The sequence below is a fragment of the Rhinolophus hipposideros genome (assembly GCF_964194185.1).
Source record: "Rhinolophus hipposideros genome assembly, chromosome: X".
NCBI classification, from domain to species: Eukaryota; Metazoa; Chordata; class Mammalia; order Chiroptera; family Rhinolophidae; genus Rhinolophus; species Rhinolophus hipposideros.
Genome location: NC_138046.1, coordinates 54,571,181 through 54,588,297, shown reverse-complemented (window position 1 = coordinate 54,588,297; position 17,117 = coordinate 54,571,181). Strand labels below are relative to the sequence as shown.

The 17,117-nt window shown below is 48.1% G+C and overlaps 1 protein-coding gene across 10 annotated transcripts; it reads left to right on the top strand.

Moving 5' to 3' along the window:
* The first annotated feature begins 2,705 nt into the window (after nt 1-2,705).
* Nucleotides 2,706-16,215, top strand: LOC308495541 (G protein-coupled receptor associated sorting protein 3-like). Of its 10 annotated transcripts, none has more exons than XM_081043949.1 (5): nt 2,706-3,014; nt 12,003-12,104; nt 12,504-12,584; nt 13,190-13,268; nt 13,588-16,215. In XM_081043949.1, exon 5 carries the CDS (start codon nt 13,864-13,866, stop codon nt 15,505-15,507), a length of 1,644 nt encoding a protein of 547 aa, XP_080900075.1. In that variant the 5' UTR covers nt 2,706-3,014; nt 12,003-12,104; nt 12,504-12,584; nt 13,190-13,268; nt 13,588-13,863; the 3' UTR covers nt 15,508-16,215. The 10 variants fall into 10 exon arrangements, 9 of the variants coding, with proteins under 9 accessions (XP_080900075.1, XP_080900072.1, XP_080900067.1 ...); XM_081043946.1 differs by having other exon boundaries at nt 2,706-3,076; XM_081043941.1 differs by having other exon boundaries at nt 2,706-3,076; nt 12,488-12,584.
* Nucleotides 16,216-17,117: the final 902 nt, after the last annotated feature.

The following is a 17,117-nucleotide window of genomic DNA, read 5'->3' as shown; positions in this document are numbered from 1 at the left end:
CTACCCTGCTATTAGTTGTTTTAAACAAATGGTTCTCCATTTGAGTCTGTGTTTTCAATAAAGTTCTGGGTGAAATCTGGCAGAAGGGACCCTCCTTCAGTGTAAAATCCAGATTCAGGTACTTTGTGCACACTGACAAACATAGATAATCAGTAGCATGACAAACATAATCTCATTGGAAAATTCCATTCCTGGAGCTTAAGAAGGAAAAGACTACTGTGGGCCGTGGTACTTGAGGATTGCTTCCAAGAAGAGGGACCCACTTAAATTGGTCGCCGAGGGCTAGGGTAAGACAAACCATTAGGTCATTATTGGGAGTGAGCAGTGGTGGTATGAAGAAAAGTGTGTAACTCGAAAATCTGCTCCGGTAGCGAGGACATACCCTGTCTGCCTGAAATAGGTGAGACACGTTTAGTGAGGGATGCAGTTGGAATGAGGCCGGTTTGGAGAGCTAAGTCGGCCAAATCTGCACATTTTACAACTCAAAAGTGCAGGTGTTGCTTCAGTGCCACCTAAAGGATGAAAGAGTAGGATAGCACACCAACTAAATGGAGTCAGGAGTGAGATTCTCTTTGTACTCCCAGTCCAAGGAAAGTATTAAGGAAATGCCATTCAGCTATTAAAAATGGTCATTTCATTGGCATGAAATGACACTAATGCTTTTATGTCTGGTGAAATAGAGAAGAATGTGAGTGACATGTATGGAAATTAGATCCCATTTTAAAACCGTGTGTGAATAAACACAATTTCTATGCATTTTCAGTGATTTCCTAATCAATTTCTATGATTTCCTAAGAAACTTCATATATTCCATAGCCTAGAATAAAATCACTCATGTGTGGGATATAAAACTGAAGGCAACAGAGGAACAAGACAGACAAAGAAACAAAAACTCATAGACACAGACAGTAGTTTAGTGGTTACCAGAGTGTAAGGGGGGCGGGGGGTGGTAGAAGAGGGTAAAGGGGGTCAAATATAGGGTGATGGAAGGAGAACTGACTGTGGGGTGAGCACACAATGTGATGTATGGATGATGTACTACAGAATTGTACATTTGAAACCTATGTAATTTTACTAACCATTATCACCCCCAATAAATTTAATTTAAAAAATCTACCATGCTGAAAACAATTCTCAGAGACAGCCATTAGGGCGATAGAAAATTAATAAGACAGGCCTTTTTCTTTTAACATGCTTACAGCTAGTGCCTCGAGTCATAGGCAGACATGTTCAAAAGGATACAGTTATATAAATGAATAAACATTATGTGTTAGAAAGAATTGTTAGATAAAACCACTTATAAAAGCTGGAAGGGAATGAGACTTAAGGAAGACTAGCTTTTTAAATGAAATGTTTAAAGAAAAATTATCAAGGTTGCTATGTTTATATTAGTCTCTTGACTCTACAAAGATGCCAATTTTTTTACATAACTATTACGTTCAAAAGATCATAACATTTCCTTTTGGAGTGACAACAGAGTTCTGGAAATAGATAGACAGTGGCGATGGTTGCACAACATTGTGAATGTACTTAATCCCACTGAATTGTACACTTTAAAATGGTAACTTTTATGTTATATTTTCCACATTAATAAGTAAAACGGTCATGCCATACTTTCAGATACAAATCACAGAACTCAGGGATAGAGTTGGTTTGGAGAGGGAATCCAGACTTGTGAGAAATAGGTTTTATTATTTTTTAGACACAGTGAAAACGTTATTTCTGTTTTGTCTGAGGATGCTGTTAACTGTTGAAAGGTAAAATTATGACTCAAATTAGAAATGAACATGCAAAAGATTTTTCAATACAGTGAAGAGCTGCTAAGATTATGAAAGTGGTTGAAGGACATACCTGTATGTGTGCATACAACGTACACAATCTAATCATAATAAAAACAAAATAATGTTAAATTTCATACATACGTAGAAGATTGACAAATGTTAAGATAACATTGCTGGGTTAAATAGAAAACTAGTTAATATGTTCAAGGTATTCAATTGTAACCACTGATGTTATCTGTTCCACTGGACATAAGTCATTTCCAGTATCTATTGGACAAAATATCTACCGGTTAACACCAGCCTCTAAGTGAAGAAAACGTGCTGGATTAATAAAAAGTGAAGCCGAGCAGTGCACTGAAATAATATCCAGTAACCTGTGCTGTCTTTATCCGAGATTTGTGCAATTTTGTTGGCAGTGCCGCATGCTTTCTCCCCACCTCACCCCCCGCCCCCCACCTAGCATGCAAGGTTTATGGAAATAGAGCAAAATAGCAGTTTTGCCTCCCTTCACAAACCACAAGTGTTAACGGGGATCATCCCGGTGCTGGAAATTGGAGTTTCAGCGTTATTTTGCCTATCAAAATTTTTCAGGACGGATCCTGTGTGTGTTTTGAGATGTCGCCCCGAGTTTTAGACAGAACATTCAAAGTCAGATCGTCTCCAAACCCCTCATCGAATGTTCCCCCGCCATCGCTGGGCTCCTACAGGGCAAAGGCCAGGCCTCGGGCTGGAGCGCGAGCTCCCTACCCCGCCTTCCTCCAGCTCCCGGTCTTCGCCACGATCAGGAGCTGCAGGTTCTGCAAGCAGGCAGCTCAACCTCACAAGCAGAAGTTTCTGCCCCGGTGCTGCAGGGCTGTGGCAGACAGCCGCCCGCGAGGTCACGTGGGCCGACGGTGGGTCACGTGAGCACGCCCTCCGTTGGGCGGGCCTCGAGGTGTGTCGCACGCAAAAGAGTGGGGAAGGACGCGCGCGTGAGGACCGGCCGACTGCCGCGGGAGGAGTGGCGGGACGCTAGGGTGGGGGCGTGCGGGGTGTTTCGCCACGCCGCACCAGCCTGGAAACTACTCTCTCGAGCGACCCGAGCGGCAGCATTTGTAGGTAGAGGAAACAATCCCGCGGCCGGTCGCGAGCGTCTTAGCAGGGCTGTCTGTTGTCGCGGAGCTCAAGAGGCAGGAAGTCATCCGGCGGGAGGCACACGCGGAGAGAAGCGGCGATCGCTCGCTGGCGGACCGGGTGGGTGCGAGGCCCCGAAATGGCATCCGCGGGACGCGGTGGCTGAGCCTAGATCCGGTGCAGTAAGTGCCTGGGACCCTCCCGCCCCCTCCGGCCTTCTGAACGCCCCGCCCCCGCCCCCGCTCCCCGCACCCCGAACCCCGCACCCCGCACCGCGGTCTTTCAGTCTGCGTTTCTTGGTGTGGGTGGGGGAGGTGGACGACACATGGAGGCAGTTGGCTTCAGGGGAAGCCCAGAGACAGGAAGCGGTGAAGTGACCTTCGTGGCCACCCAATTCGTGTAAACCGGTGCTGCCACTGGCTCTGGAAAAGCAGGTGTGAGGATGGGGACCTTGCGCAACACCCCTGTCCTCCCATCTGTTCGCCACTCACTCTCTACGCGGTCTGTCTGTTCCGGACAATGGGAATGGCTGAGACCGGCTCAGATTTGGGGTAGGGTGGGGGAGAAGAAGGGCGGTTTACGTCTGCATTTTGCTCCCAGGCTCCACCCTGGAATACGAGAGAGAAACGAACCCCAATCTGGGCAGCTCTAGGGAAGAGGGAGGCGGACGGACTCAGGAGGAGGGAACCTAGATGCGGTGGGCCCCTCACGGAGGATTTCTCATTGGGATACTGCCAGGCTTCTCAGCCCCCAAGAGGATCTCTGGATCTCAGCCCCAGGCAGCAGCTTCCTCCCATCTGGGGCAACTACGTCTGAGGCTCCCTCCCTTTTCATTCCTGGGTCGCAGGGCAGGCTTTTTCTGGGAAACACCTGCAGAAACTGCTGTATGCCTGGTCTCATAGGTTCCCCTCTGCAGACACTTGGCTCTCTTCCGTGTGTTTTGCCCGATTCTTAGGGCTCATCCCCGTGTTCTCATCCTAGGTAGCAGCCTTTCCTAAGTCCTTGTCCTCTCTCTAACAGAATATTACCCCCCTGATGCCCCAAGGCTGGCTACTAAGGTAGTTTAGGAAGTAATTACTTTTCCTAAGCCTACTCATATCCTTATTTTTATCCTCAGTATAGGTTGAAACGGTGCTGTAATAGGACTTCAGGCCCTCCTGTTTACATTGAAAAGCTAGGATTGAACAGTGGGTACGTGGGGTAAAATTGCAGACTGAGGCCTAGGACTACCTCCTCCTCTCTTACCCCTGCCTCCTTGGTTATCCTCTTTCCTCCACGCTCCAGAATTAAGGTAATCTAAGTGTGGTGGCCAATGTTGAGGTTGTGGTCTTTCCACTCAAGCTCTGTTGTCGATGGTCTGTGTCTGTGTGTTTTTAGAGTTTGACATAGGAGAATAAATACCTGAACCGTGGTGTGGTATAGAAAGAATAGATCTAGCCTTTCTCCCTGGTTCCTGGCACAGAGCTTCAAAATCCTTGGGAATCCTTGAGTGATAGGAGTGTCTTTGTTATGCTAATGAACTGATCTCTGGTGGGCCCTTAGGTGGCCTAATGATGTGGCCTGGTCACCAGAAGGACCAACCACGTGATTAGAGTTGGAACTTTGGCCACTGCAGGAAGGAGGGCTGGGTTTGGGATTCAGTCAGGTGGCCAGTGATTTAATTGTGCTTACATATGAAATCCCCAGTAAAAACTCTGGGCTTTGTGCAGCTTCCTGGTTGGTAAACACACTGATATCCGGGCAGGGGGATATACACCTGGAACCCGTGGGAAGAGGGCATGGCAGCTGTGTGTCTAAGGCCCTTCCAGACCTTGTCCTATGTGTATCCTTTATAATAAAACTATAATTCGAAGAATAGCACTTTTAGTGAATTCTGTGAGTTGTTCTAGTAAATTATCAAACCTGATGGGGTCATGGTAACCGCTGAATTTATAACTGGTCAGTCAGAAGTATGGGTGGCCCCCCAAAGACTTGGAACTGGCATCTTATCTGTAAACCTACCTCAGATCCTGTGTATCATACATACACAAGATAAAGTGAAGGAGGCAGAGCTCACCCGTATATTATGGGTGAAAAAGCAGCCTATGTTTTTGTGACATATCCCTGCATTTAGATGATTTTTAAAGTCCTCTATCATTTTTTTTCTTATCGGAGCTCCCTCAGCTTAGAAGTCTGCTGGGGGTTCTGCACTTATATTTGGGGACCTTCACATTGTGTGCTAGCTGTCTATCTCTAAGTCCCATGGGCATCCCGAAGCAGATACTTAACCAGTTCACACCTGTGTCTCAGCCAGAGGGCGGGGTAACTGGTGTGTGTGTGTGTGTGTGTGTCTCCAAGAATTAAGGTGATTATTTCTGTTCTGATCACTCCTAGGCCAGGATCATCCCTCATTTTTTTTCTGGAGTGTAGATGAGGTAAAGACCTCATCACTCATATGGCTCTTTTGTTTCTGTCCCCTTTCTGGATAAATATTACGGGCTAGCTCATGGAATAAATATCAGGGTCCATTCAGATGTCATTTGACCTAAAATGTTGCTGCCTCGGGATAAAGTTTGAGTGAAATTGTCATCTCTTCAGTCATAAATGAAGGGAAGGTATCTTCTTACAGCCTTGCTGGACGATTAGCACCCACTGACACTCTCTGCCCCCAGTTTCCAAAGAGCAGCCTTCAGTGGGATCTCCTCTATAGGAGACCACCAGGTTCCCTATGCAGGGTTTCAAGGCCCTGCACCCTTCCATACAAGTCCACCTTTCTGTCTCCACCTCCCAACACATCCTTCCAAGTCAGTGTAGGGGCTGGAATGAGATAAGGACACACACAGTTTCAGGAGGCACTCCCTCTCAGGTGCCTCACCCTTGTCCAAGCCCTGCTCCACTTTGCCTGCACTCAGGCCACACTGGACTCTCCTGCTGTTTCCCAACCCAACTATCCCCTCTGCTTGACTACTTCTGTGCCTTTCCCCACACTGTTCACTCAATCTTCAGTGCTCTCACAATCGTTCTCTGCCTACGGGAACCATACTCATCCTTTTAGGCTCCGCTCAAATGCTAGGTGTGTTTGAAGTCTTTCTGACACCCTCACCCTTACTCTTTGCCCCTTGGTAGGAAGTAATTCCTCCCTCCTGTATGTTTACCCTGTATTTTATTTGCCCCGATTTAAGCTTTCGTTTCTTTATACCATGTTCTAGAGTGGTGTTTCTTTTTGTTTAAATGAAATAGGCAGAACTAGTGTTGAGGGACAGGTAGCACAGAGGAAGAAACTTGGACTCTGGAAGTGTAAATCAAACCTTTCCGTCTGATGGCAACACCTGAGCCTTTTACTGCTTATGATAGTAACTACTGTTGATATTAAAATGTATTGGGTGCTTTACGTGTACCAGATGCTCTTCTAAATGCATTGACTTATTTTATCCTCACAACAAACTTATGGAATAGATGCCGTTGTTGTCTCCGTTCTTGATGTGGGGAAGCTGGGGCACAGACTGGTTAAGTAACTTGGCCAAGCTCACTGAGTTGGTTAACAGAAGAGCTGAGAGTGAAATCTTTATCGTTTGAATCTGGAGCCGACGTGCATCACCATTAGGCTACATCTATATCCCCCTAGTGCTAATGGTCACTAAAAGCTGCCATCGTCACTGTCACTATCTTCCTCAGATTTTCTGTTCCTTACAGTTTGTAGCAAAGTGCTTTATTCATCAAAAAGACACTTAAACCGGAGTGTGTCAGACCTCCTGTCCCTTGTCCTGTTCTCCTAGTGTATCACCCTACTCCAGCTTTTCCTTCCTTCCCAACTTAAAGGTCCATTGCAGTCCATCATTTTTACTACTGGCCTACCATGTCCTGTAGTGCCTGGCTCCACTGTCCTGGCAAAATCCCAGCTCTTGATAAATCCCAAATATCCACCTATTTTGACGCCTGTGTTGTCTGGTGCAGTACGCCTGGGGAATGTTCTCCAACCTTTCTAACTGTTGACACTATGAATTTATCTTTCTCAACCTCAGTACAGCCCCCTGAATTGAAAGCAGATAGTTCTGATATCTTTATATTATGGACATTTCAGAAGGGTGCACTTTCACACAATGACTCTCCGAACTGAAACCAGGCTTATCTAGGATCTCAAGTATTTAAAGTACCTCCTAACCCCCTAGAAAGGTAAGTATCTAGGTTTTCTGCCTGAAGCTTTCCTTTTCAGTCTACAACAGAAGCCAACCACAGCTGTCAGACCTCTGGCAGCCATTCATTAGGCAAGGCGGTCAGAATCTACATTGTTCCTTTCACCTGGGAACATGAGCTCTGCCACTGGTTCTAAGAGGTAGGTGCTTACTGACAGACAAAAGTCAGGAACTGTTACTCACTGATGAGTTGTTTTGTGCGTGAACATACATGTCATTTAAGTTTGTTCCATTTTCATACAACAAGGAACTTAACTAAAACTAACTGAATAAGGAAATTTATTATCCATGGACTGGAAGTGCTGAGGCCTCGATGGTTGTTTGATTCAGCTAAGGACTCAGCTGTTTTTCCATCTCCTCCTCCTGCCATTCACAGTATCAGCCTCCATCCTAAGGCTGGAAGCTTGATGGCCGCAATAATTCTAGGGCACAAGCAAGTTCCTGAGTAAGAAAAGCAGACAATCTTTCTCGATGGCCTTTTCTTATGAGTGAGGACACTTTCCTCAGAAGTCCTGCAGTCTTCTCCTAATGTCCCATTGAGCAGAGTTAGATCACCACCCCTTCCTGAACCAGAGAGTACCAAGGGGATGGATTACCCCTAGACCAAGCAGACTGACCCCTGGAACCGGGATCAGGCCCCCTGTGAAATGTGACTACGAGGAGGAGGAGGAAGACGAGGAGGAGGAGGAGGAGGGCATACTTACGCAAAGATGATGTTCTTTTTGTAATTATGGGAAGCAGAACAGTATACAGAGCACTGAGGTGACAGTAACGAACAGCACAGTGGCAATGTCTTAGCTTTCGTGACCTCTAAGAGCCACCACGAAGTTCTCATCTACTCTTTCCTACTTACCCCAGCCTACCCCATAATATGACTAGATCACAATTTTAAAAGGAACTACAGAGACCTGATACATGCAGGTATTTCAGAATATCGGACAGTTTCTCATTCAGTGTGCAGGAGAATCCTGTGGGGGACGCGTTAACTGAGTCACAGAAACATGGAGTACCTTTTCCAAAGTGACACAAATACTTAGTGGCAAAGTCTCTATTCAAAGTTTGGACTGCCTGGCTCTGAAGTCCGGCCAAGTCCTAGAGTAGAGCCCAGAGGAGAAAGCCCCAACCTTACCTTGCAGCCTCCTTTTAGAAAGTGCTCCCGGGGCTCCGAAAGTGGTTACTCTAGTCTAAGCAAGCACCTAGTAGTATAGTGAACTGGCTCTCGGTGCTGGTGGTGACAGAGGTGACTTTGTTCTCCTACGGTTAAGTCACAGTTGGCTCCGACCTCACCACGAGGAACTTTGATTCAGGAAGTCGGAATCCTAGTCTGCACTCCAGGTTAAGAATTTGGAGGCTGACATGCCAAGCTGTGAGAGCCACACACATTTTCTACACCTGGGAAGGGAAAGGGCTAATAATTATGGAGCAGCTAGGATTTGCAGAGCAACTTTATTTCCAGACTTAAAGTTCAGGTGAAAATAAGAGGACAAAAGCTTATCACTCACCGATCTTTACCTACCCAGTTAAAATCCATAGGCCAGGCCAGATTTCCAGTTTCAGTTCTGACATGTGAAGAGCTTGGAAGACATTGCTCCCGTACTTATAACCTGAAAGAAAGCTGAACAGACAGAATCAGTGAAGAGACCTTAGACCTTAGACCCGTCAGAGAGCTGAGGTCACAGGGCAAATGACCACCCCAAATTCTGGAGAAAGACAAATCTGGAGAGTCACAGCCTATCTCTCCTTACATAGCGCAGAAACGGCTAGAGACACAAACAGGTAATTTTGACAAACTGCTGGAGGCTGAGTGTGGAAGAGTATGAGAGTGAGAAACCCGACCTGCAGTCTTAGAAGGTTAGTGGGCTTTAAATATGGGAACTCTAGAGGGTTCTCCCAGTGAAGATCCCAGGCAGATCCCCTAGTTGGTCCGGCAGTGGGAGGGGAATTGTGCTCTTGTGAAATACACCCAGAGCCTTCTCAGTGACAAAGGCCTTACTCCGCAGGGGAAAAGGCTTTGCCAGAGCCTCATCCCAGCTGAGGGAAGGGCATTCTTCCTATCGAGCCCACTCTATCCTTCCATTTTCACATAAGGAGGAGAAAGAAGCTAAGAAACACTTGTGAAGGTCACAGCCTAGGGACACAGGTCCACAAAAGCCTGAGATTTAATTGTAAGATTATAGAACACTTCTCCCCACGTTTTTACCTTGTCACAAGCCTCCAGTGTAATAGCAGTGCAGTACCGCTAAAAGAGCTACAACACGCAGACTGTGCAAGGGGTAATTAGGGAAGCCCAAAGCTAAGAGGAGAGACAAAAATAAGGACACCAGAAGAATTTGAAGACCCTGGCACCTACAGCTACAGCAAACGTTACACACAGCTCAACTGCAAACCAGCTAACGCAAAACTTCTTGCTACGGGTCTGTTTACCTCAGTTCCTGTTACCCAACACATCATATCCAGCTTTCAACAAAAAATTATAAGGCGTGCCAAAGACAAGAACAGGCACAGCTCGAGGATAGAGAGTAAGCATCAGAACCAGACTGAGATGTAATGCAGATTTTGTGATTATCAGGGAATTTACAACATGTATGATTACTGTGTTGACAGCTCTAATGGATAAGCTACACAGGGGTGTATTGCAAGTGGCCGAGACCTAAACTGCTTCTAATTAATCCCTGCCACATTTGCACACTGGCAAAGATCATGAGAGCTTGGATGGGACTGCAAGACAAGACAGAGGACAGGAAGAGGAACCAGGACGGTCCCTACCTGGTACCTGACACTTGGCTGTGGGGTCACAGACAGCGAGGATTGTATGGTCCTGACAGGGAAAGGTCCTCTTTCTTGGGCAACTGTGGGGACGGCAAAATGGCAACAACGTGTGCTAGCATTTCGAATGAGAAAAAAGCAGTGTGGCAGCAAGAATGAATCTGGGCGCAGAGCAGTGGATTCTGTCCCAGGGTTAGAGGTCTAGGTCTGCCTTTAGGAGGGGGGCAGTGGTGAGGCCTCCGTGGCAGCCCCCTCTCCACTTTCCTCCCTGGGCCCCCAAACAATGAAAGAACGGGGGGGGGCACCTCAGGACCTCAGGGTCGGTCTGGCCTTCGATGGCCAGTCGGTTCCCAGCCAGCATTCTCCCAGCCCCCCTCCCATCAGCGTCCTGGAAGGATGACAGCCAGGGAGGGGGCCAGACACACCTAGGGGCGCTTTGTATCCACGCGCTGCTGCTCCCGACCTGCGGATCCTGCACCCCCACCCCCGCCCGGGGTCCCAGAGGTTATAGGGCCGGAAACGTCGTGGGGGCTCCCGGCAGGGGGCCGCGGAGGTCCACTGAGGCGGGCTGGCGTTACCTGCCCCTCAGGCTGGGGCTGCTCCCGGCCCCGCCCCCTCCGGGTCGGAACTGGGGGGCGCCGAGCGGAGGCGGGTGCGTTGAGCCCATTGGTGCGACCTCCCTCCGCCCCGCTTTCCCGACACCCTCGCGGCCGGCGGTTCGTGCCGCATCCTGCGCAGCCCCTGCCGGGTTTGGCGCAGCGGCGCGGGGGCCGGACGCCTCTTTGCAATTCGGTGCGCACGCGAGGCAGGGAGGATCCGAGTGAGGAGGTCCGAGGGGAGGGGAGGCCGGCCACGCGGGCCCGAGCCTTGAAAGGCAAGTGCGGGTGCTCTGGACGCGGGCGGTGGCCCCCCACTCTCGGCAGCTTACGACCCGCGCCCAGCCCCTGGCATCCTGGCGAGGAGGCGGAGGCGGCGAACGGGTCCGAGCCGGTTTTGGAGAGAGGTGCGCAGCTCCGGGGTCGCCCGCGCGGAGGCGCGGAGGCGCGGAGGCGACGGGCTGGGGCCCGGCCCAGGGTCCGGGAGGGGCCTGAGAGGCTCCCTGGGCTCCTGGGGAAGCGACCCACGCGGCCTCCCCCCAGCCTGCTTTCCGGGAGAGGCCGGTGGGGGAGGCTGCTGCTGCGGGAGAAATGGCGGAGCCCTGAGCCGGAGCTGGGATGGAGGGCGGCGGGGCGGGGGTGTTGGCTACTCCGGGCCCTGATTCTGGAAAGGGGCCTGTTGGGCCCCGCGTCCTTGGTGCTATCCCTTCCCACAGGTGCCTCGTTGGTGCAAAGTCTGCCGTCTGCGCGGCAGCGAAAGGGGTACTGACTGGGTAGATTAAGAAGACACCAAAATGAGGGGCGGCCCGGTGGGTCAGGCGGTTGGAGTGCTGTGCTCCTATAGCCGAGGTCGTGGGTTCGATTCCCACATGGGCCAGGGCGCTGAGTCCTACACAGCTAGACTGAGAAACAACAGCTGGAACCGGAGTGGGGGTGGGGTGGGGTGGGGTGGGGAGGTGGGGGGGGGAAGGGAGGGCGGAGACACGAAAATGAAATGTGTGCCTTTCTCTTAAGACAGCAGTTTTATTTCCTGCATATTTAGATCTTACACCCAATTACGTGCAAGCAAATGGCGGGGTGAGGAACCCATCAACTCTGACTGGAAGGGTCCATGGAAATAAAGAGTGCGCTGTTACTCCACCTTTGTCCTTGGGGAATCTGTTTTCTCGACATCCCAGCCCACTTTAATATGTTGAGATACTGGGGGGCGGTGGTTCAGAATAGAGGGGAGGTTTTGGAAAAAGCAATTTAGAACGCATGAAGTCGTTCTGCTTCTTTACTTGCTGCTTCCGGAAACCTAAGCATCATCTCCATCCTCCCGGCCTAGTCCCTGTCATTTCGGGACAGAGGTAGTTCCACAGATGTTGTGGAGTTCCTGAGGGTGGATACCTGAGGAACCATGGGAGTTGGAAGACATTTTTTTGTTTGTTTTTTTGCTTATTTCCTGATCCTTGAAAAGGAGATGTTAGGACCTGAATTCTGAGTATCTGCCCATTAATTAACCTGATGTCTTTTCTACCATTATCAACATAATTTCCTGGTGTTTGGCTGAATGCCCCTACCTCTTTCTGTAGGGCGTGACTCTTCTGCAGCTAGAGGACTGTTCTTTGGGGGGAAGGATCGCATCTCCAGAGGTCCCCTGCTGCGAGGACTGGCTGGCATAGGTGCTGAATGAGGTAGGATCTATGCATGCATGGAGAAGAGGAAAAGGCAGGGTCATGCAGGGGTGCTGTGGAAATAACCGTCCCCATTATCATTACTGCCTGCTTTCTAAATACAGTTGCGTATTTTCCACTACCCACTCTGGCACCTCATTTTTGTTCAGGGAGAGAGGTGTGGCCTCTGCTGGGAAAATGACTGACTTCAGAGTTGGGAGGTGTAAATAGACAAGCTGCAGGTCTTAGGGGAATGCAGGGGGAGTCATTTGGGAGGAGCAGACAGGTGGGAGACATTTAACATGACCTTGAACTTACGAAAGCATGTTATAACACTTGTCATGAGTGTTGGGCCCACTCAGTCTCCTCTGTTTTCCTTCCTTGGCCTTTTTGTCTATCTATAGGCTTGTTCCTTTGTAGGTTCCTGTTGAAATCTGTAGGTAGCTGTTCGCTTTGAACGTATTTAAGAAAGAGGCCGAAAACTATTCACTTGGATCCAAGGTGAGTGTGAGCATGAGCACCCCTCTTGAGTGGGGATGGGAATTGGATGTTGGCACGTCAGTAAGGCCAGATCATATCTTGGAGCCACTGTCTTCCAATCTTCTAGACACCTCTGCCCTCACATTTGCGTATAGGAAATGGGTGTGGGGTGAGCCAGGATCGTGCCTATGGGGTAATTGATAGATACCCAGGAAATGGGGAGGGAAACCCTGAGGAAGACCAGGGAGGCCAGAGTTGTTCCACAGTTGACCCTTGAACGACACGTGTTTGAACTGCCCGGGTCCACTTACACGTGGATTTTTTTTTCATGTGACCGCAGTTCACTGGACCCACGCAGTTGTACTGACTGCAGTTCAAACCCTCATTGTTCAAGGTTCAGCTCTGTGGTTGGGAATCCACATGTGCTGAGGGCCGACTTTAGTTGTCTGTGGGTTTTCTGTTGCACGCGAGGTCAGCATCTCTAACCCGCGTGTCGTCCCCCAAGGGTCAACTGTATAACCAGAGCTGTAGATTTGAAAAAGGGCAGGCATTGGGTTTGGAAAGCAGAGTGCGTGTCTGCCCAGCAAAACTCAGAATTCCAATCCCTCCTGTGTTTTTGTCCTTAGGTCTGCCTGTGATTTCAGCTGTAGGGCTTATCAACACTGGAAGCAAGGAAGGAGGAGGAAATTGCACCAGATCAGTCAGGTTGGTGTGCGGCCTACCTGGATAGACCTGTAGAGTGTAGTGGTGTATACCAAGGGGGCTGGGCATTCCTTAGCCTCTCTCCCTTTCAGCAAGCTTTCCCACCATCCCTGCTACTATTCAGTGCAGAGAAAAGAGTGTAGCAATGCCAGGGCAGGACACTGTTGGGCATTCGTGGGAGTGTGGAAGGGATAAAACGAGGTAACAGTTTTCTACGATTCCACTTCTCCGACCACACAGTCCCTGTCTACTCTGTCACGTCCTGTGTGGCTGCCTGCATAGATGGAAGAGATTCAAAGCCCATTTCCTTCTTCCCCCTCAGGTCCGTCTCCAGCGGTGGCTGTGGAGGCCTTGGCGTGGCAGAAGATTACCCATCACCTTCCCTCGGCCTGAGTGCCTCTGCCCTCTGTCCGTATCATTGACAGAGGCTGTGTGTTTGGCAAGGGGACTGCGTGCCTGCTGAACCGACAGTGGACTGTAACTGTTGCTACAAAGTTTCTCTCTGACCCAGTGAAAGAGTGTCAAGACATCGGCCTGGGACAGGTTGAGAGCCAAGGCCAAGACTGTATAGGGCTACCTATATAACTGGGCTTCAGCCATGACTCGGAGTAGAAACAAGGCCAAAACTGCAAAAAAGGCTGGTGTGGAGCCCGAGGCAAAGAGAGAGGCTGCTGGTGTAGTCAGGCCTGGAGCCAAGACTCCGGCCAAAGCAGTAGCCAAGGCAGGGTCTCAGGCAGGTTCAGGACCAGAGACGAAGGCAGTGTCTAAGAACAAGGTTGTAATTGAGATGAAAGAAGGATCCCTGGCAAATTTCAGCCCCAAAGCTGAAGATACGGCCACAGGAGTATCTCGGTTTCGTTGTGTGGCTGAGGCTAGTGCAGAGTCCAGGTCCATGCGTAAAGATAAGGCTGGTATTGGTGCCTGCTCCTGGGCTGGGGAGGAGACCAGTGTTGGTTCCGGGTTCTGGACTGGAGAAGAGACTGGTAATCGTTCCAGGGCTAAGGATGAAGAGAGAGCTGATCCTGGTCCCCCGTCCTGTGCTGGGAAGCTGGAGCCTGTGGTGGCCGGGGCTAGCTGCAAGGCTAGGCCAGGGGCTGGGGAGGAGGAAGAAGAGAATGTTATCGGGAACTGGTTTTGGGATGGAGACGAAACTAGTTTTGACCCTAATCCGAGACCCGTGAGTAAGATAGTTAGGCCCCAGCCTGTGGATGAAATTAATGAAAAGAATAGGCCCAAGGACTGGTCTGAGGTCACTATCTGGCCCAAAGCCCCTGCTGTAACCCCAGCAGTGCTAGGATTTAGATCCCAAGTCCCATCTGAGACAAGGCCTCCTTCATATATTGTCCTGGCCTCAGCTGAGGAGAATGCCCCTTCTTTGCCTTTGGCAGCAGTGTGCTCTTCCATGAGCACTCCTCCATGCTCACAGCCTATCCCTGAGTGCCCATTTGGTTCTGAGCCTTGCATTCAGACCATAGAGGAGATTAGACGCCAAATCAGGTTCAGGGAGGCGAATGGGATTAAGCCATTTGCTTGCCCTTGCAAAATGGAATGCTACATGAGTTCTGAGGAATTTGAAAAACTTGTTACCTTACTTAAGTCAACTACTGATCCTCTCATTCATAAAGTAGCTCAAATTGCAATGGGGGTCATTCATGTTCATCCATTTGCCCAAGAGTTCATCAATGAGGTGGGTGTGGTGACGCTTATTGAAAGCTTGCTCAGTTTTCCTTCCTCTGAAATGAGGAAAAAGGCCGTAATTACTCTGAATCCCCCTTCTGGGGATGAAAGACAGCGCAAGGTTGAGTTACATGTCAAGCATATGTGTGAGGAAACGGCGTGTTTTCCCTTGAACTCACCCGGACAGCAGTCTGGATTAAAGATACTAGGGCAACTGACTGCTGACTCTAACCATCACCGTATTGTTGCCAATTACTTTTCAGAGCTCTTTCGTGTGCTGTCCCTGGGAAATCGTAAAACCAGAAATCTTGTTCTGAAAGTACTGTTGAATTTGTCTGAGAACCCAGCTGCAGCCAGAGACATGATCAATACAAAGGCATTAGCAGCATTAAAACTCATCTTTAACCAGAAAGAAGCAAAAGCCAATCTGGTTAGTGCCGTGGCCATATTTATTAACATAAAAGAGCATATCAGAAAGGGCTCGATTGTAGTTGTCGATCACTTGAGTTATAACACACTCATGGCCATCTTCCGTGAAGTTAAAGTGATTATTGAGACAATGTAAAATGAGCCAGAAATAAAAGGGAACACTTTGAACAATCTCCAAACTCTAATAATAAGCTGTCTGTTCTGAAAGAGCCTTGCAAAATGTTTTGTTCATTGCAGTGTGCATATTGTGAGTTACATCTTTATCACAGTATTGTGGCCGTCTCCAGCTTTGAGCTAGACGTTTTGGGGGTATCAAATGACTATTCCATCGTGAGCTGAAAACGCCTGTTGATTTTTACCTTGTGTCAATGGGACGCTTCTTAACATTTCACTTAAGAAGTTAGTGAACCAGTTCATCCTAAGTAAGCTAACTTGTTCATTAGTATCTGCTTAGATCCATTTGTGGCTTCAAACAGCATAAAAGATAATATCCTTGGACTTATAATCTAGTTGCGGAAATGCGCACACAAGATAGCAGTACGTGCAATCACGCATACAGACACCCTCACTCTCTCTGTGAAATGGGCACTCCCAGTACGTAAAGGAGGCAAGGGTTGCTATAAGCTGTTTAGTGTAAGGGATTACTCTTTTATTCTACTTACGTCAGATAACTCATTTCTCAGTGTGTGAAAATACTGGGTTATATGCTTTGAGGTTTTTAAACAATTAAGAAACTAAAAGAAGATCATACTGTAAATAGTGTGTGTAACTTGCCCTCCTGAGCCCTGACTAACTGTGTATCGTGAATGTTTTTCCATGTCAATAAATACGCTTCTGCAACATGTTTTTGAGTCACTCAGTGTTTTTGTGTGTGGGTGTTAACAGTTGGTGCATAGTGTCTAATCTTTTATTGCATATCCTCTTTTTTTAAAATGTAAAGCTCTTTATTCTTCCAAATTCACTCTGAAAACTGGTCCAACTTACATTCTAGCAATCCCTTTCATGAAATATGCATTATTATCTGATGGCCTGAAAGTATCCTTAAACACCAGGATTTCAAACTTGATGTATCTAAGTTATTTGAGGTAACACATAACAGTAAATATCCGTGACCAATCAAAATGATGTCCCTGGAGAAAAAAAATAAGTTAATTGAAGATTCCATTGCAAATAGAATTTTATCTCATCCAAGTACACTGAAGGCTGTCACATAGAAATATTTCAAATGCTTAGTGGGTGTTTTTTTTAAACATTTTTTTATTAGTTTCAGTTACACAAAACAATGTAATAGGCATTTATCATTTATATCCCTCACACAGTGACAACCCCCCTTCCCCCATCCACTACCCTCTGACATCACACACAGCCATTACATTTCCACTGTCTATTCCTCCTGCTGTACTCTGCTTCTTGTAACTATATGTGTGTATATACATTGCTTCTTGTAATTATGTGTGTGTATATACATATATATATATATATATATATATATATATATATATATATAAAATTGTAGTTGACATTCATTATTGTTAAGCTTCAGCTTCAGGTGTACAGTGCAGTGATCAGGCATCTACATCATCCCTGAGGTGGTCTCTCTAATGAGACAGTGTCCACTGGATACCCTACAAAATCTTTACAACATTATGGATTACATTCCCCAAATTGATTTTCCTAACCCCTTGGCAATCTTGTGGTTACCTTTACCTACTGTGCTTTCTAATCCCCTCACCTTCCCCCTTAGCC